Genomic DNA, 21,428 nt, shown 5'->3' with positions numbered 1-21,428 from the left:
GTTAGATTAAAGGATCTCTTTCTGAAGTGATAGAGGAATGATAGGGTAAAAGGGTAGATTATTAAATCTACTTTTAAACTAAAAAAGCAACTATGAGTCTTAAATATTTTACATTGGTGAGGATTTTTATATATTGACACAAATTTAAGGTTATTTGTGTTATAATGTATTTATGTTTCTACTCTTGTGTAAAGCATCATACCTATGCAGCTCATTTAACAATGTAATGTAAATTTCTATCCTTGAAAGCGATTATTACAAACTATTTAGGATAATTAAGAAATACAGGTTAGTAGTTAGTCATCTAACAATCAAATTTGAGGTTTGTTTTCAGGGTCAAACAGAGATATTTTATATAGACAGGTGGTCTTCAAACACTTCAGAATATGGCATTTAAGATGTTTTAACAACATAAGGCTTTTCATGACAGTGAGACACATCTGATCCTGGAAGCAGAAATTTATTTCAAAATTATCAAAAGTATATGGCCAAGACAGGGTAAGACAGTCCTTCAAAATTCCTACTTCATAGAAAAGTTTATCAGGTATTCTAGGCCTGTGGAAAAAATGGATACTCCAACATTGCAGAGGAACCTTGGGTGATGGTCCAGGCATCCAGTTGTTTTTGTCATTTCTATACTTTTGTAAGTTGTTTCCTCTGTACTTCCTGTTTATTCAAGTAATATTATAACCTTCTCTGTTCTCTGATGGCATTGAATATTGGATAGTTATAGTTACAGTTTTCCATAATTTTGATAGAAATTTGATCAAAACTTTGGATTCAACAACATAGGATAAATAATGGAGTAATTTCTCTGAATATGCCAAATGCAAATAGACTTGGCATTGTGAATGTACTTCTTACCTGTTAATTGTTCTTATTGTATATAATTTCACTGTACTAGAGTTAAAACCTTTCCTTATATTTTGACAAAAGGGGAAACATTGTGGAATAGTTTTACATTGTGTGAAGATTTTTGCTGTGATTGATATAATAAAAAGCTGAATGGTCAGTAGCTAGGCAGGAGGTACAGGTGGGACTTGTGGGTACAGACAGAAAGAGGAGGAAGAATCAAGGCATGTGGAGACACCGGGAGACACAGAACAAGCAGGATGTGCAGGAGGAGAGGTAACAACCACGAGCAGAATGTAGACTAATATAGATGGGTTAATTAAAGTTGTAAGAGCTAGGTAGTAACAACTTTAAGCTGTAGGCTGAGGTTTCATAATTAGTAAGAAGTCTCCATGTCATTATTTGAGAGCTAGGAGGACAGAGAAAGACTTGGTACAAGTAACCATCCCTTTTAGCTTTCTATTTATATGTTTGCTTTTATAACATTTTTATTTTATTAATGTATATTCTCTGTATAGAGCAATAGGCTTCATGTTTTAATTTTTGTTCAACTCTATCATATCTTTGAGGATATTTACCCCTACTTCCCTTGCCTTCTCCTTCCCTGCTCATTCTAGTCCCTTTCCTCTTCCCAAGTAGTTCTATTTCTACTTTCATGTCATGGGTGTGTCCCTGCGCACGCGCGCGCGCACACACACACACACACACACACACACACACACACACACACACACATACCCATGTGATCAGAGTTCCACATGAGAAAGAAAAGAATCTAGCTTACATTTTATTTACTTTTTGTTGATGTTGCTTGAAGTTTTTCATGTTTTTGCTGTATTTTCAGGAAAATGGATGTAATTGATAATCATTCCTTCAAATTCTCTTATGGTGACTACCAAGATACTGGCTGTAAGCTAAGAGCAACTACCAGGTCCCTGAGTCAGAGAAAACAGCATTGCTATGGAGAAATTGAAAGGGGGTCCTTACCTGTGGCCCCAGTGCTCCAGGGGTTCCTGGTGGACCCACTTCACCTTTCTTCCCCTGAGTACAGAAGAGAAGCCAGAGTTAATAGTGAAACATCTCATAAAGCCCAAGGAATAGTGTCTCTCAAGAAAATCCTGTGTCAATGACTCAAGCTCCATGCTTAATGGGTTGTATCCCCAAGTACCCAACAGAGGTCAGCTGGTTTATAGCATTTTAAGTAACATTAAAGATAGCACGCAACCCCACATTTCTAAGGCAGAACAAACAAGAGTATTTTTTTGTGAGTATGGTTTGTTGTTGATTCATATACAAACATATGTTTGAAAATATTTTCTTTTTTTCTTTTTTTCTTTTTTTATTTTTAATTAGAAAGAAGATTATTTTACATGTACTCCCAGGTCCCTCCCCTCCTCCCCTGCCCCATCAACTAATACCCTACCTATCACATACCCTATCTGCTCCCCAGGGAGAGTGAGGCCTTCCGTAGGCGATCTTCAAAGTCTGTCATATCCTCTGAAATAGGACCTAGGCCCACCCCCTTGTGTCTAAGCTCAGGGAGTATCCCTCCATGTGAGATGGGATCCCAGAGTCCATTCCTATGCTATGGATAAGTACCAATCCACTACAAGGGGCCCCATAGATTTCCAAGGTCTCCTCATTGACACCCACATTCAGGGGGTCTGGATCAGTCCCATGCAGGTTTCCCATATATCAGTCTGGGGACCAAGAGGTCCCCCTTGTTCAGGTCAGCTGTTTCTGTGGGTTTCATCAGCCTGGTATGGACCCTTATGTTCATCCATCTTCCTTCTCTGCAACTGGGTTTCAGTTCAGTTCAAGATTTAGCTGTGAGTGTCTGTTTCTACTTCCACCAGCTGCTGGATGGAGGTTCTAGGATGGCATATGAATTAGTCATCATTTAAGGTAGCCTTTCCTCTATTGCTTAGATTGTTAGTTGGTGTCATCTTTGTAGCTCTCCAGACATTTCCCTAGTGCCTGATTTCTCTTTAAACCTATAATGTCTCCCTCTATTCTATTAGCTCTTACCTTGCTCTCTTCTGTTCTTCCCCCAACTCAACCTCCCTGCCCCATCATGTCTTCCTCACCGCTCCTCTTCTCCCTTCTCATTCTCCTAGTTCCCTCTCCCCTGCCCCAAGCTCCAAATTTGCTCAGGGGATCTTGTCCCTTTCCCCTTCTCTGGGGGACCATGTAGGTCTCTCATAGGGTCCTCCTTGTTTCCTAGCTTCTCTGGCAGTGTGGATTTTAGGCTGGTAATCCTTTACTCTATGTCTAAAATCTGCATATGAGTGAGTACATATCAAGTTTGTCTTTTGTGACTGGGTTACCTCGCTCAGAATGGTTTCTTCTAGTTCCATCCTAAAAGATATTCACCAACCCCACATCTGACTGAGGGCTGATCTCCAAAATTTACAAATAACTCAAGAAGCTAGTCTCCAAAACACCAAATAATCCAATTAAAAAGTGGAGTACAGAACTAAATAAACAATTCTCAATAGAGGAATCTAAAATGGCTGAAAGACATATAAGAAAGTGTTCAATATCCTTCGCCATTAGGGAAATCCAAATCAAAACAACTCTGAGACACCATCTTACTCCTGTCAGAAGGCTAAATTCAAAAACACCAATGATAGTTTATGCTGGTGAGGATGTGGAGAAAGGGGAACACTTCTCCACTGCTGGTGGGAGTGCCAACTTGTACAGCCACTTTTGAAATCAGTATGGTGATTCCTCAGGAAAATGGGAATCAGTCTACCATTCCACTCTTAGGCATATACCCAAAAGAAGCACATTCATACAACAAGGACATCTATTCAACGATGTTCATCTCAGCATTATTTGTAATAGCCAGAACCTGGAAACAACCCAGATGCCCCTCAACTGAAGAATGGATAGAGAAAATGTGGTACATTTACCCAATGGAGTACTACTCATCGGGAAAAAAATCGAATCTTGAAATTTGCAGGCAAATGAAAATATTTTCTAAGATATATTCTTATAAAATTCTGCCCTCTCCCAACTCCTTCCAGATCCTCCTTGGCTCCCTGTCCACTCAACTCCCTGACTTCACCACCCCTGAGTCTCCTTGCTCTAAAACAGTCAAGAGCCCCACATAGTATATAAGACACACTGAAGCTGTTTGGCCTGAAGAGCCCACACCCAGAAAACCCTACCCTCCTTTTCAACAGCAATGAGCATTAAGACCCACACAGCTGAGTGACAGTTCTATCACCCTTTAGGACTTATGACTTTTGAGATCATGACCACACTTCTGCCTCCGTAATACTTCCTCCCCATTTGACCTTGTCAAAATCATATTCGGAGGCAACACCACCTCTTCCAGGAAGGCCAACAATAATAAGAATTATAGACAAAAGCAGGGAAAACACCTTTGAGATAATCATCCCCTTATATTCTCCCACAAATGAATCTCAAGGGCTGGACACACAACCCTGAGCAGCTGTGTTAGCTTTAGCTGAAGTCTGTGAACAGCTGCTATGCACTTCCTGGATCTGACAGCTTCTTCTCTAATAGAAAGTTATTTTGCTAACAGTAGGTCTGCCCCCTGAATTTTTAATTTTCTTCTCTTTTAAACTGAGGCCCTGCACAATATCTGGATGAATATTCATAATGATCACAAGGGCAGATTTTTCAAGTGATTTTGGATGATGAAATGTTGAGTTAAGCCGCTTTTCCAGGGACTGTCTGCCCATGGGGAGAAGAGAAGCCTATAAGTTCTGAATGTGTTAAGACAGCCACAGGAGCGGGGGTGGGGGCATTAGCACACAAAGGCTTGGCTATTCCTGTCAGCTAATATATGGTGTACGGTCTTTTGCTCAGCCCCTCTTCTCCATGCCTCCAAATGTCAAGAATGATCATTTTCTACTATTTGAATTTGAAACATAGTTTTGAGGGACTACTTAGAATGTCCTGACAAAAGCCTAGCTCTAGACCCTGAAATGAATCAAATAGGAGCCTGTGGCTCAAACGCTGTGCTTCCATCTGGTCCAGTAAGAAGTATTAACCATAGAGAGAGGAACAAATGCCACCCAGACTGCCACTGACAAGAGTCTGCCTTAGTTTCTCTCTGAAACCTGACTGAAGTCAGAGCTGCTGCATCTAATGGTGTTTGGCAATCATGAGACCACAGTGCCAAGAGAAACAGATTAAAGTGATGCATAACTGGGGTACAACTCAGGATGGATGTACCTGGCCAGTTAATAAGGGTCCTGGATCTCTACAAGGTGCTCACAGTTGAGAAAACAACTCCCAATTTTGATTCCCCCCTTAGAGTCCGGGTGACACTGTGAACTCTCACAGATTCCTTCAGGTCTTGCATCCATTGTTAGTCAATTGAGTCTAAGCTACCATACCCTAATACACCTAAAGAAAACTAAATGACAAAGAGAAAAACAAAATCTAAAAATCTGGGATGGGGAGGCAGCTCAGTGGGTAAAATGTTTGGCAAATAAGCATGAAGGCCCAAGTTTGGAGCATCTATAACCCTAACTCTAAGGGTACCAGACAGATTCATGGGCCTTCCAGTCTATCTATCCCAACTGATGAGACCTTGTCTCAAACAGTACTATAGACAGAGGAAAAACAATGCCTGATGTTGACCTTCGGCCTCCACACGCATGCACATATTTGCTCACACTCACATAAACTAGTATACACACATTCAGAGAAAAAAATTGCAAAGTTGCAGACCTGCCCGGCAGTAATTGGCCAACTATTTGTTTCCACCTCCTATTGGCTCTATGCCTGCAAAAATGCACTCCATTTGAAGAGTGTGACCTCTTGACACTGATCCACGGGAAAGAACATGAGCAATAGAGAACCCCTGTCTTTAGAAGGGGAGAATGAAATCTGAGAGGATCATCTTTTCAGTTCTCATTAACTGAAGAATGGAAACAAGAAGATGTTGAAAAGTATCACCCCAAAGGACAAAAAGAATTCTGTGATCTTGAGCAAATAGCAAAGAACAGAAATCAGGAAGAGCTTGGGTAGGGTACTGCGTTCTCACCATGAATGTCCAGGACCACCTTCCTCATGATTCAATATTCTACATTTTATACTTAGTTAAAATTTTGATATATTTTTGTCTTGTCAAGATAACTGGAACAAAAAATATTAGTCTATACCATTTAGATCACAGCAACAAAGAGCTAGGTGACAACCAATTCTCTCCACCTAGACTAGACATCCCTGTGTAAGGTTAGTACCTGGTTGACCAGATACCATTCCTGGGTCCTGCCCTTCTCCACACCACATAGCCATGTGTGTGCCCAAAGACTGATTCCATGTTTGATTCATTTCCTCTGGCACACAAATTATCCAATACACTTACCAATGTCATTACATACTACTGTACATTACACACGATTCTATATATTGTATAAGTATTTTACATGTATACAAATTTATGTTTTATGGCTGTGAAATACTAATACTTCAGATGCAAAACTAAAAAGTTCTCACTTTTTACATTCTAGTGGTAAGAAGACAGGTTCTCAACAAAAAGAAGATCAACCAAGTCCTCTTCAGAACATGGACACAGGCTGGAGGGACAAGTGTTTGGGAGTAGACAATAAGGATGAAAGGCCTTTTGGAAAGAGCAAGCTTCCTGGAAGCCTGGAATATGCAAGTGCTAGAATGGCCTTTGACTGGCTCTGCCTCCTCCACTGGAACATTCCAGATTCAGATACCCCTGCTCGTGTTCCAGTCCCAGCTGACAGTGGTTCCTGCCTCCTCCTTACCTTCTAGGTCAAGCAAACAGGAGGAATCTAAAGCAATTCACATCATTGCTCGCTCCATCCTGGGTAAGCAATCCTTATTTACTGTGCTGTAAGAAGGGCTGGGCATCTCTGCAGCCTAGGCACCAATTATCTGCCTTCACCATGTCATTGGAGAAAAACACCAGCTTTGTCTAAAATAAATGCATTCACTTGACAAAGATTATGCTGTCTGCCTATGGCTAATCTCTAAGGCAACTGGTCCAGATTCCTTCCTCTACCTGATGTTTTAGTCTTTGTGTGAATGCATAGCTCTCTAATTTGGCTTTATCTGCTCTATTCCTTCATGCATCCTGAGTGTGCTACTTGATGTTCAGGAGTACTTCTTGGTGATGTTTCAATGGAAAATGAGAAGGACGAAATGACAGATCACAAGCAAGAAAAACAGATATGATTTTTTGAGTAAGTCTTTCTGTCTCAGATTTTCCTGCCTCAGCCAGGAAACTTCATGGCACAGAAAGCTGCTACCAAGCCTACAACATCTCAATAAGCTGCTTCTCTTTTCCACGTCGTTGCAGCCACGTAACTCAGTGTTCACAGGATGTCACACAGCAGGAAATGGTGAACAGCCCCAGATTATCAGAGGAGCAGGGGCCCCTGACTATCCTCCAATCACCACTTGTAATTCACTAGAGGCAGCAGGTCAAGAGACATAGCCCTCAGCTCTCCCAATGTAGCAATGTCTTTCTTATTGCTTCCCTTTGCTCTACAATAGCCCTTCAGGACCCATATTCTGCTTGTGACCTGGTCTCCTCATTGCCTCCATGTCTCCAGCTCTGGCCTGAGCTGCCATGTTTATCATTTGACCATCAGGGAGACTGATGAGATCTCCCTCGTCCCTGTAACTGACTCCAAACTCAAATGGATGTGTTAAGAATGCAAGTCTGGCTCTCCACCATGGTATCAAATGTTACAATGGGCAAATGGGGCCAGGCACAGAGGAGACAGACCAGGCTGAGCACTGGGGTAAATAGTTGGCGAAATTTCACACAGATTTGGAGGTTGGATAATGGTATTATGGTTTGGTTTCTCTTAAAATCAGCCAGCATGCTGAAATATTCATATACAGATTATGAGACTAAGAATTGCTTCCAACTAACCCAGTGGTAGGTACACTGAGTGTAGATATAAATAAAACAGACTTTTCAATGTCTTCATAAATGTTGAAATGGATTTTGGGCATATAGAAGTTCATTTGGCTATTCTTTCAACTTTTGCATATTTTTCCATTAATATAACATGAGAAAGGCAGCCAACTGCCCCACACTTCATACACAACCAAAGCCTCCATCATTCAAGGCCTCCAAGGCTAAATACTACTTGTTCTGAGGTTCTCTTATTTAAATCCACTGCTAGACCCTTGATAGCTCTAACAATGCCTTACCTATGTATGCCAAGCAGCCCCTGCCCCAGGCCCTCAGCTGAAATCTCGCCCTCTCCCTGATGGGTACTCTTTTACAGCGGTCAGCCTATGCAGCCTGAGTGCCTGAGAGCCTGCTCAAGTCCATCATTCTATTTGGGGCCTTTCTGCATCACCTGCTTAAATTCGAACTACTGTGTCTGCCTTCCTCTTCCTGCCCCAACATCAACAGCAGGAACCCTCAGTGAAACACCAGTGTGGCCAGTCAATGATGAAGAAACATTTGTTGAAAGGATGAAGTTATAGTAGAATAAAAGGGAGAAAGAGATAAGGCTAGCATAGGATAGGGCTAGCAGGAAGACCAAAAACAGCAAGCATGAGAAAGGAAAAAATGTTGAAAGGGGAATGGAAGGTGCAAAGTCCCCAGTATAGCTTCAGAGGGCTGGAAGAAGAAACCATGGCCATGGCTCTTTGGGATTATAACTGATACATGCCCAAACTAGAGAAGTGCAAATGACCCTATTGGATGTGATCAATGCATAGAAGTCATAGTATTTTCTATGCCCCATGGCCATCTTCAGCATCCTTTTAGCTACAAAGCTGCTCCAGACAGCCCTGCTCCAACATCATTCCCTGAAGGCTTAGAAGCCTTGTCTAGGCTGAGCTTCCCCTCTCCTTGAATATCTCAGTCTTTATCCATCTCCTTAGAGACCTGAGAAAGCTTAGCCTTAAGTGATTTTGAGCATCAGCCTGTAGAGTCCTAAGTCTTTTTGGCAAATCCTGTGGCAGACAGCAGAATATCTATGCATCATATGAGCTCAAAATAGGTTTGTGCACTAAAAGATTGAGCAAAAGCAAAACAAGCTTTACAGAAGGGTGTATAGTTCTGTGTAGGAAAACCTGCTGGAGGCCATTGAGCAACTGTCTTCTACAAAAATATGGCCTTGATTTACAGAAGTTATTGCCAGGTCCGGCACACAGCTGGAGCTGGCTACATTAGCATCTTATCCCACTCCACCCACAACTCACCCCTACCCTCTCCATCTTTTTTGCTTCCCTTGAGTCTCCATGTCCTGTTCACCAAATCTCAAAAAGTGATATATGTGCTCAGTTCTCAAATTCCTCAAGCTGTGCTAAGTATGAACTAAGCCAAGCCCCTGTTTCATCTGGCATTGATGTGGTTCACAAAGTTAAAAAGCTTCAGAGCATGATAACAGCTGATTCTGGAAAATACACAATAGGTTCTAGGCAATTAGGCAATCCCAGCCAATAAGGTGTGGCCCTTATCTTTACCCCTACAAGATGCCCCTTCACCTCTCAGTGAGTAAACTGATGTGAAAAAAACTGTTCATAATCATCTTTATGTAAAGAGTGCTGTGTACCATCTAATACTATATCAAGAAAAGTGGCACTGGAAGAAGTTCAATGCCAGTGAAGCAAGGTGCTCATAAGCACTAATTATATAACATGTGAAGATGTTGTCTTCTCTTAAGATTGTGTGAGGACATGTTTACAGAATGAAAGCCCAACACTGGAACAATCTGCTCCCCATTCTGAGCATTCTTTTTCACGGCAACTCAGCCATTATGAGGCTTCACTACTATAATAAGAAAGCAACAGGCTTGCAAAGACCAGGTGGCATACAATAATCACAGAGCCTTAAGGTCAAACCCATATACTTGTGCCAAGGCCCAAGACCTTCTACTACACTGGAGAGAATGCAATACAGTACTGCTTCATCTGCTGATAGGGGATATTGAGATGGGCTATGGCTGAGTATGCTGAATGTGAGGGTGTCTCTCTTGTCTCCCACCCATTGTGCCTTGGAGACATCTTTCACAGGGGTGTGTGCCCCTATGTACCACATTTACAGCAAGTCACAGACTATTCTCCATGTCTCCAAAGACCAGTCAAGGCAGAGAACAAAGTAGAATCTAAACCAGATTAATGAACTGAGCCCAATCACTCAGTTTTCAATATTCACTGCAAGCTCCTAGGGCAGAGACTAGTCTTGAACTCTCTGTTGGATGTCAGACACTGGAGGCCATGCAGGTGAAGCAAGTGTGGGTGATTAGGATGTAAGAAAGGAGACATGGTTTACTTACTCGAAGACCTTGAGGCCCAGGGGGTCCATCTCTGCCTTCCGGACCAATCAAACCCTTAAAGAGGAGAAAAAGGGAAAAGAGGGAGAGAATGTTAATTGTGCGGTTCCATGATGTTCTGTCTGTCACTCTCATTAGACAGAGACATGTCACTGCATCAAAATGGGAAATTATGGGGTCAGAGGAGAAGTGGCAATCTATGATCTTCAATCTACTCTAAAATATACAGATGGATTGGGGCTTTTTAAACCAAGAAGACACAGGCAATGTCACAATCTCTGCAGAAGAGCACAGTAGGAACCCATGGTTAACTCAGTAGTTTGCATAAAGCACACAGAGAAGAATCATCTGAAACCCAAATGTCTGTGTCCATTCTTTTCATATTACTGCTTCAGAAGGAATCATCTCAGGGTTTCTGACTCTTGGGAAACAATAAGCAAAGTATGATAGTTAGTAAAAAACAAAACCTGGAGAGATGGCTCCACTGTTAAGAGCATTTGTTGCTCTTCAAAAGGCCCTAGGTTCAGTTCCCATAACCCACATGGAGGCTCACAACCATTCACAGCACAAGTTCAAATGGCTCCAACTTCTTTTTCTGAACTCCACAGGAACCAGGCACACACATGTTGCACTTTACATACATTCAGGCTAAACACTAATATACATAAAGCAAAAATAAATAAATATTTAAAAACATAAAGTTGTCCCAAACAAAATTATCTGTAAAGTGTGCATGTCAATTAAAGAAAGAATGGTGATTGTCGTAAATGCCTTGTGATCTCTGGCGTGGGGGTCAACAGACATTGCCAAATCCTGATCATATCTTCTTTAAAGTAGAGATGATGTGTTCGTCTGATGAGCATTTGAGAGGGCCACGTGAAGAGTGGACCCTTAGTCTCAATGTATCACTGTAAGTGTAAAGAACAAGTGGAAAAGCTCCATGGACAGGTGAGACCTTCATCTCAAGGTCCGGCTCCATTACCATGTTTTAGTGACATTTCTCAAGAAACTTCTTTCATTATCTTAAATAAACAGTATCATGTAGGCACAGTCCATATGATAAAATGTGGCAGAACTCTTTGGTAACTGGACTATATTTGGAGCCATTGTCTTTTCTTTCTGTAACACTAAGTGGGAAAGCAAATGCGTCTATGGCATGGTAGGGATGGCATGTGTGAATTCTTCTTCATAAGGAGAAATATGCTGAGCTCAGGGCACACTAAGGGAAGAGACCCCCACAGGAGTTGCTCTGCTTTAAGCATAGAAAAATGTCTGTTACTGAGAAGGCCCTTTGGTGGCTTGGCCATGTATTAGTAAGATAAGCAGAGTCTTGCTTCCCAGTTTTATTCAATTTGGTGAATGTTTAAAAAGCAGTTGCTCTGTGGATGGCTCTGAGGTAGGTGCTTCTGGAGATTCAAAAGAAGGTAAAGGCCCATCCTTAGGAAATCTCCAATAGCACTACTTTGTACACCAGTCCATTTAACTCTCACAGCATAGTTATGTAAGGGCTGGTAGCAATGATATTTCAAATTACAGATGAATCAATTGAGTGTTAGAGTCATCAGGTACTGTTCGAAAAGATACAAGTCTTTGGAAGGACACAATAAGCTGTGTGGTCAAGGCCTTTGGCTTCTAATTGTGAGTCTTTCAAGGTCACCCTGATTTTTATCCACTCTAGTGAAATCCTACTCTAATACTCAATTGTGTGTCCATTGGCAGGAGCATCTCTCCATTAAGTACTCATTAAGATCACATCATGTGATAAACCTTATGCATTTCAATATAGTAAAAATATTGGTCCTAGTCTTGAGAAGTTAGTCCTGGTATAGCAATAAATTGACTTCTAGTGACATACTTCTATAACCATTGATCACAGCATTGCTCAGCCTTCGTCAGAGAAGCTTACTGAAATAGATGGGAATTAATACAGAGAACCATAACTGGATAATTCAGAGAGTGAGAGACTTTGGAGCACTCAGTCCTAAATGGGATGTCTTCATAAAATTCCTTCCCCCAAGACTTAGAGATCTATGTAGAAGATGGGGCAGAAAGACTGTAAGATCCAGAGACAACTGCCAGGAAACAGTGTCTTCCAGACACAACAGGACTGATGCACTTATGAATTAACAGAACTATGACAGCATCCAGAAGATCTGCACACGTTCAAACCAGATGAAATTCCAGCATTGGGAAAGGAAATGGACACAAAGTTACACCTCTAACCAAGAGTCTATTTTCAATAGATACCTTGTTGGAAAAGTTTTTTCCAAGGTAGTATCAGTTGGTCCTATGCCCGGGATTAGTTGGCAAACATAAGAGACTTCATGGTTTGGGGGAGGTATGTGTGTGCATGCATGCCGATGCACTTTTTGGTCTGTTTTGGTATTATTTTTATCTTGTTGATTTTGTTTATTTTTAGTTGGTTTGTCTTTTTTCAGGTTTTGTTATTTGGGAGAGAGACGGAGAGAGCAGTTAAATGAGTAGGGAGGATCTGGGAGAAGTTGGGGGAAGAGGAAGAACATGATCAGAATCTATTTTATGTAAACAAAAGTAACAAAAATGAAGGATTATGGTAAAATACACAAGTACATAAACTTGATTCTAAAAATACATTCTATGAAAAACTTTAAGCAAAAAGAATTTTTAAAGAACTTTAGTCCTAGGATCCCGTTCCCTTTTAAGAAAGCCTTCACCTGGTGCTTCCCAAGCTCTGACTAATGAAATTTCATTATCAACCCTTTTTGCTGTATGAAGTCCTGCTCTACAATGACAGGCATGTACAGTATGAATGACATCTTCAGTAACCGCAGACAAAAAAATAACTGCAATGATGTAAAGAAATCAGATTCATGTTGCCTGGAAATGAAAGTTTAACACACACACACACACACACACACACACACACACACACACACACACACACACACGGAGTTCACTACTTTAAATGCCTCCATGGAGTTCACTGCATTTTTATTAATTATCCCAAGAATCTGAACTTTCACCATAAACGATCATAGGGGCCCTTCAATGTCCTACCCCCAAATGGTTATTTTCCACATCATTAGGCTCTTAACAGAGACAGAAATCAATGCACAGAGCCTCTGAAAAATCAAGGCTAATCGGAAAGGTAGGAAAAAAGAGATATGTATGAAGCAGCTCAACTGGCCTGTAATTGTCCTTTCTGAACAGAAACTGACACACCAGAAGTCTATGATCATAGCATGTTTGGGGACAAGAGACTCTGAATGTGACTGTATGATATCTGTTCTTGACCATGTGTCAGCAGCAATGCCACCTGTCCATAGTTCACTGTCCCATGGAGGATGGTAGTAACTACAGCACCTACCCTGAATAATAGCAAAGCTTTTGAAATAATTCCCTGTTCAGAAACAGGAAAGGATATATATTTTCAGACTTACAGGTGTTTACGCACACCTGCCATAGGGGAGGAGTGACTTACTGGTGCTCCTGGAGGCCCAGGAAGGCCTTGGTGACCTCTTAGTCCAGGGACTCCCTAAAAAGACAAGCAAACAGGCATTAGTCTCCACTCTAGGCTCTAAATGATTAGGGACACCACCACCCATGGCCTTTCATTGACAAGAACTTCTTTCCCAAGCTCCCAGAAGGAATAAAAGACATAGATGCAGGCATTTAATTCCCAGCTGGAAGTCAACTGTACCTAACCCTGAAAGAATTCCTGACCCCAACCCCATAGCTGTGGCCTTTCTTCTGAAACAGCTTGAATCCCCACATGGGAAAGAACCATTTTCCATACCTGCTCTCCCTTCAGGCCCTCTCTCTGCACCTAAGAGACAAACAGGAGTTAGCAAAAGTGTCATCATTTCCTGAACAATAATCAGACACTCTCAGTTCCATCACAGCTATTTACTTTGGATGCTGTGATGTAGTGGCTTACAATTCTTCTTCTCAAATCTGATTCAATGTTTTGTGTTGAATGCTAGTTTTCTTAAAGGTTTTAATGACACACATTAAGCATACATAATAGTGGTTTCATTATGGCCTTTTAATCCACAAATATAGTATTTCCTGATTGCATTCCTCCCTCAGCAACGACTAGCTGCCTACAGATTCCCTATCCAAGTTCTCTCATCAGATGAGTTCTGCTTTATGCTTAAAGGTCAGTCCTCTTCCAGTACCCAATCCATGAGCAAGTGGAGCTTACCACAGAGCCTGGCACACCAGGGGGTCCTGCAGGTCCCACATCTCCCTGAAGAGGGACAGAAAGTAGATCTACAGTTATTGCTGCTACATTCTTCCCTTGTCCCTTCTCAGGCTCTTGCTTTTCTCAAACACCAAGAGGATTTTCTCCATGTTCCATCACACACATCACCTTCATGCTTGGACTTCCCAACACCTCAGAGTAGTCTAGAAGCCTCTGCATCTAACTTTCATCTCACTCTCAAGCTCAGAGACTCCTAGATGGCATGGATCTTTTTATTTTCTCTTTGTATCCATTCAGACCAGTGCCTCACTGGTTATTGTGTGAGATTTGTCACATCTATAAACTGTTTCAGAAACACCATTCTGGGGATAGCAGATGTAACAGGTGTGTTGGATATAGAAAACAAAGGGATTTCTATGTTTGTAGTGGCCAAAGTTCATGATTTAGCACATGATCAGCACATATTGAACATCTACCAAAAAGTGTCCAATTCCTGGCCATAGTAGTCTGCAAGATCCATTCATCTTCATTGCCATTATACACAGTCATTTTTAATGTCTTCCCCTCCTTCATGTGTGGATGACTGGGCTATATTGGTTCTGGTTCTATCAGATTTCCCAGGGCATGACTGATACCATAGTTCCACTCGAGACATGTCTGTTAACTGTGGCAATACAAAATTCTTGATTCCATACCTAAGGCAAGGACATTGCATTTAGCTAACACCCCTAGCAGGAACAATTTTATCTTACCTACAGCCATGCTCAAGCAGTCCAAATCATTACGGAATAAGTGAGCAAATGAATGAATGAGACACTGAACAAAGATGAGAGCCTACTAAATCTCAAGACTAAGTAGGAGTAACTTATGACATGCTTGCATTTAGGGGTCTGTTACACTGAGAAATGATGAGGGATGTCCTTCTGTATATATGTTTCTCTTATTGGTTAGTAGAGGCAGGAAGACAGGCGGGGCTAGGAGATGATGTGGATGCTGGGGAGAAAGGCAGAGAGACCTCATGGAGATGCCATGCAGCCCCCAAAAGAGTAACAGGTCCAGCCATTCTCCAGTAAGCCAGGACCACATGGAAATACATAGATTAACAGTTATGGGTTAATAATTAAGAGAGAAGTAGCCAGTAAGAAGTCTAAGCCACTGGCCAACAGTTTATAATTAATATAGCACCTGTTTGTTTATTTGGGGCAAGACAGCTATGGAACTAGGCTGGACAAGAAACTCCAGCAACAAAATAGCACCTTCAACTTGGGTTGTGAGAATTTCCACATAAAACCTGACAAAAGCTTTAAAAGGATTCTGAAAAACAAAAGCACAATGTCAAGAGGCTTCTTGGCAGCAGCATTTTCTTGGGTGGGCTATGCTTGCTAGAGACAAGCTGCTCCTTTAAGAGAGTTTTCCTGACTCAGCATTAGCAGCAAAAACTGTATGTCTCTTTTAAGAGGCCCTGCTAACAAACAATTAAATGGTGCATATGAGCAGCTGGCAGCAGCAGTGACCACATCTCCAAGCCACACAAGCATGTTGCATGGCAGATTTAGCTTTTACTCATACAGACAAAAAAGGTTTAAGAGTCAAGGCAGTGAGCACAGCTCCCAGTGCTGGCAGTAAACAAACCCCCACCCCCCACCCGCCGCCTAGTAGAAAGCCAGCAGCTAAAACAGCCACCTCTTTAATTTTACCCATGTTGTTTGGCAGATAAAAGACTCATGGCCAGAAACAGATAGAGACATACATTAAGGACAAATTCAGATAAAGAAAACATCTAGAGGTTTTACAATGTGTTTAAAAATATATGTAGGCTTGGGAGAGAAAAGAAAAAGGATAAAGTGGTTAAAAAGAAATAGAGTATCTGGGTGTGGTGGCACACGCCGTTAATCCCAGCACCTGGGAGGCAGAGGCAAGCAGATCTCTGTGATTTCAAGGCCAGCCTGGTGTACAGAGTGAATTCAAGGACAGGCAAAAGAACAAAGAGAAACCTTGTCTTAAAAAACAAAACAAAAAAAAAAACAAAAAAATAAAAAAGACAGTAAAAGAAATAGAAATACAATAATTATTTTAAAAAAAAAACACATAAAGATAGAAAGTACATAGAGTGTCTAGATAGTGTTTGTTATTGTGTTGTTTTTGAATTGTTTGATTGCTGAGGAAAGAATAACAGCTGCTAACAGACATTTGATTATAAATGCTGCTGGATTAACACAACCTATATGTTTTGAAAATGCTTTGAATTCAAACTTTAAGTCTAAGGACAGGTTACTTTGGAAAAGAGGTTCTGTTTTTGTTTCCACAGAAAAATGAAAAGCTGTGGATTCCTTCCAGATTAATATGGTTTGATCAAACAAGATCCCCTGAAACAGTGGCCCAGGTGTTCCAACATCCAAGACAGCTGGGACGATGCAGTCTTGCAGACCACTATAGCCAGGAGTTGGACAATGATTCTGGATTTTCTCAGGATCCCCATGGTATTGACAGTGCCTCCCAAATCATGAAGAGGTGTGGAGAGAATGCAGCCCAAATTCCAAAATATTGTTTATAAATGTTTGTTTTCATTTAAATAGGGTTGGTTACAAATGGTTAATGATCACAGTCAATCTCTTTATAAAGAAACAAAGGGAGGGGTCTGGAGAGATGGCTCAGTGGTTAAGAGCAGTGGCTGCTCTTCCAGAGGACCCAGGCTCAATTCCCAGCGCCCACATGGCAGCTCACACCTGTCTGTAACTCCAGGGGATCTTATATCCTTACACCAATGCATATAAAATAAAGTTAAATAAAGTATTTTTTAAAAAGAAACAAAAGGAATATGATATAGAATTGAATACTTTGCATTGGTATGGATTTTGGTTTATTGATTCAAATTTGAGGTCAACTTGTCATATGCATATTTCTACTCTTATTTATGCATTGTGTTTATACAGCTCATTTAAAAAGGTAATGTATAATTAAATACAGATGTAGATATATCACCTATAATAGTCAAAATTTATAGTTATGTTAGATTTTTCTAGATATGCAGTGATATATTTCAAATGGATAGGTAGTCTTCCAAACTATTAAAGACCTACAGAATATGGCATTTAAAATAGTTTATTAGGGTTTTTCATGACAATGAGGCACAACTGCTCCTGGCAATACCAATTACATCAGAGAGGAAGGTGGGCATGAAAGAAACTCGATATGGAGTTTGCCTTCAACATGATGGGAAGAGCCATTTGGACAAGAAATTGCTCTTGCTTGGACTGCTTGAAAACATGCATGCTGTCCAAACTGGACAAGAATGTTATAAAGAAAAGTGACTGTTGAACTTTCCAAGGTGGTCCTTCAAAAAGTCTGCCAGACATTCTGGACCTATAGGTTGAAGAGGGATGCTCCAACATTACGGAGGAACTTTGAGTGACTGTCTAGGCAGCAAGATGCTTCTGTCAATACTAAAAGTTGCATATTATCCTTCTGTGGTCTTTGATGGAGTTGAATGGTTATGGTTTTCCTTGGTTATGATAAAAGATAAGTTACACATAAAACTTTATATTCACAAAGATAGGATAGATGGATGGAATATTTTCTTTAAATTTTGCCAAATGTAAATGGAATAAATACTGTTAACTTTAGTTCTTGCTTGATAACTGTTTTGTTATATATAATTTTACTATGTTAAAGTTAAAACCTTTTTATTTAGACACCAAAGAGGAGATGATGTGGGATGTCCTTCTGTATGTTGTGAATGTATGTTTCTCTTACTAGTTGATGAATAAATGCTGACTGGCCACTAGCCAGGCAGGTGGAGCTACTAGACTAGGAGAATTCTGGGAAGAGAAAAGGCAGGAAAGCAGTCAAGAGAAGGAGATGCCATGTAGCCACCAAAAAAGTAACATGCTGGTGCATTACAGGTAAGCCACAGCCTCCTGGAAATACTTAGTTTAACAGGAACAGGTTAATAATGAAGAGAGAGCTAGCTTGTAAGAAGCCTGAGCCATTAGCCAAACAGTTTATAATTAATATAAGCCTCATGTGTTTATTTGTGACTAAACAGCTGTGGGACTAGGCAAGAAAGAAACTCTGTCTTCATGTGTGGATGTGTTTGGGTGTTTCCATGTGTATGCATGAATGTGTGTGCAAGCACCTTTGTGTGTATGCATGTGAGTCCAGGTATCTTCCTCAATCACTCACTATTGTATTTATTGAGGAAGGATGTCTAGCTGAACCACAGAGCTCATCAATAATTTGGTTAACACACATAGCTAGTTTGTCCTAGGGATCCCCTATCTAGGACTTCCTATCAAGTGCTAGAATTACCAGCAGAGCACCACACTAGCCTATTTTTTTTATTTAAATGGGGCTGTAAGTTTTATCTACTAAGCAATCTTTCTAGCCCCCAACTGCTCTTTTCTATGCCAAAAGGTATATATAAAATGCCACAGGAAACCTGCAACTTTATAAGCAAACTTAGAAATAAAATTTATAAAACCTAAAATCACCTGAATGACGGATTTCCGCACTGTGCATTCATTTTGGTATCGCACTATAATAATTGGGTTCTGCCTAACAGGTATCCTTGTTTTCTCTGAATTACCACTGAATGAACACACACACACACACACACACACACACACACACACACACACACACACGCAATCACAGTCATACTCATATACCTATGCATGCCCACACTGTGCATTTTAAAGCATTCTATAACTTTTTGTGGCACCTTCATAAAAAGTACCCATGAATATACAGGTTCCATGTACTCAGGCTTTGGCTCAAAGAATTCCTCTACATTTCTTCCTAGATAATCAACTTCTCCAAGCTGCTTCTATGCACTCCACACTTCCATAAGTTGTATTAATACTTTGTTCACATGTAAGTTAGTCATAGCTTGTCTTAGTGTTTCCATTCCTGAGGTGAAAGACCATGACCAAAAGCAAGTTGAGGAGGAAATGATTTATTCCACTTATTCTTCACATCACAGTCCATTACCAAAAAGAAACCAAGACAGAAATTCAAGGCAGGAACCTGGAGTCAGGAACTGATGCATAAGCCATGCAGGGGCCATGGAGGAGTGCTTCTTACTGGCACATTCCTCTGGGCTTGCTCAGCCTTTCTTACAGCACTCAGGACCACCACCCCAGAGACTGGTATCTACAGTGAGCTGGGCCTTTCATATCAATCATCAAATAAGAAAATGCTCCATAGATTTGCCCATAAGGCAGTCTTATGGTACATTTTCTCAACTGAGCACCCCTCTTCATAAATTACCATAGCTTGTGTCAAGGTGACTTGAAACTACAGTATAGCACACAGCTATACTGTAATTTTGTGAGGATGCCCCACACACATATGGACAGGCAAATTTATAAATGGCTGAATAATGAATTTCTGAGGCTCATTATATCACTAAACAAAAGCAAGTGCCAATAATAGTCATGAAATAAATCAATACATGTTTTAATCATTTGCAGATCAAATGAGATAAAACCTCAGTAATTTGATTTTCATTGAGTAGATTAAGATCTTGGTATTCACCCATAACCTTCTCCAAGGAGCCAATACAGATGAAGTTTTCTCCAGGTTAATGTTTTTTTCTATCTCAGAGATGAAGAAACGGATGCAATATAAATTGTTCAAAGTCAAATATTTAATACCTAACAGATTCAAATCTTTTATAGAGTCATATTTTTTCAACTGTATGGAATAATCGATTTTTGATTGATTTAGCTACTGGGATAACTAACCTCCAGTATGACCCCACATTTCAGTATTTATGCACAGAACAGGGGCTTAAACAGTATGGTGCTCTATCAATGCCCAATAGCAAGAGTAGAAGGTTGCCATGTGACCTCCACGTTAAGATTCTAAGATGGCCTGTGGCTTCTACTAGATGATTTGTCATTTCCCCTTATTCAGGCCATGTACTCTAGAAAACAACATACATTATGAACAGTACTTTGGAGAAGCCATGGACCCAAAAGTACCAAGGACCTGGGGCCCACCAATGGCAATATAAATAACTATGGGAGTAGATTCTACAGCCCCAGGGAACATTGACATAACCACAGCCTACTTCAGGAGAGACCCTGGGCTGGGACAGCCCAGTCACATCTCTCTCGATTACTGTTCTTAAATGCCATGGGACCTCAAATGATTGCTGTTAAGCTACTGGGGTTTGGGGTAATTTGTTACATAGCAATAGATAACTGATACACTGGAGGTAATCTGGTACAATTTTCAACACAACACAACATAGATGCTCTGAGATATATAATAATACATAGTTGGATCATGTGAATAAATTTAAAAGTAGACTTAATAAAGGAGGAAGGATTGTAAGATCCAGAGGGGTCAGGGACACTACAAGAACACAGCCATAGAATCAACTATCCAGGGACCACAGGGCTTACAGCGACTTAATCAACAATCAGGAAGCTTTATGAGTCTGAAATAGGCCTTCTGCATATATGTGTATTCTCATGGTGCTCTTAACAGTAAGAGTGGAGTTGTCTCTGACATTTTTACATGGTTTGGGGACCCTTTTTACTCCTACTAGGTTGCCTGGTCCAGCCTTGACATGAGGATATGTGTTTAGTCTTATTGTAACTTGTTTATGCTGTATTTGGTATCCCAGGGAGACCTGCCTTTTTCTGAAGAGAAATGCAAGAGTAGAGGATCTGGGGGGAAAGGAGAGGGGAGTTAGGGAAAAGGATTAGGAGGAAAGGAGGGAAGGGAAACTTTGCTCCAGATATATGAGAGAATAGATAGATAGATAGATAGATAGATAGATAGATAGATAGATAGATAGATAGATAGATAGATACATAGATACATAGATACATAGATACATAGATACATAGATAGATTTAATAAAATCTATTGTGGAATCTTGGGCAAGATAATATTTTTGGTCTCTGTCTCTTATCTGTAAAAAGAGGGACTTCAGAAGACTGTCCCTCTGGTTCCAATGGCTTTCTCCATGATTGTGAAATGTAAAGGTCTATAAAATAATCTATCTTCACTCTCATAAAGAGTTGAAAGGCACCAGACCACTTGAGACTGGCTGATTCATAATTATCTCAATGAATGCCCCAGTAATGTGATGACCTGTGAACCTGACCTTTGCATTTGCCATA

At 40.6% G+C, this 21,428-nt stretch overlaps 1 protein-coding gene across 1 annotated transcript in view; it reads right to left on the bottom strand.

The window, feature by feature from the left end:
- Col22a1 (collagen type XXII alpha 1 chain) overlaps nucleotides 1–21,428 on the bottom strand; it is a 286,090-nt gene that overhangs the window by 156,744 nt on the left and 107,918 nt on the right. Inside the window, exons 18-22 of the mRNA XM_027415259.2 lie at nucleotides 14,293–14,337; nucleotides 13,885–13,914; nucleotides 13,570–13,623; nucleotides 10,113–10,166; nucleotides 1,840–1,893 (exon numbers count right to left, since the gene is read on the bottom strand). Of these exons, the coding sequence (XP_027271060.2) occupies nucleotides 1,840–1,893; nucleotides 10,113–10,166; nucleotides 13,570–13,623; nucleotides 13,885–13,914; nucleotides 14,293–14,337 (237 nt within the window). The remainder of the gene's footprint in view (nucleotides 1–1,839; nucleotides 1,894–10,112; nucleotides 10,167–13,569; nucleotides 13,624–13,884; nucleotides 13,915–14,292; nucleotides 14,338–21,428) is intronic.

The sequence above is a fragment of the Cricetulus griseus genome, chromosome 4, assembly GCF_003668045.3.
Source record: "Cricetulus griseus strain 17A/GY chromosome 4, alternate assembly CriGri-PICRH-1.0, whole genome shotgun sequence".
Classification (NCBI taxonomy): Eukaryota; Metazoa; Chordata; class Mammalia; order Rodentia; family Cricetidae; genus Cricetulus; species Cricetulus griseus.
Note: the sequence above shows the minus strand (reverse complement) of the source record. Positions and strands in the feature narration are given on the sequence as shown.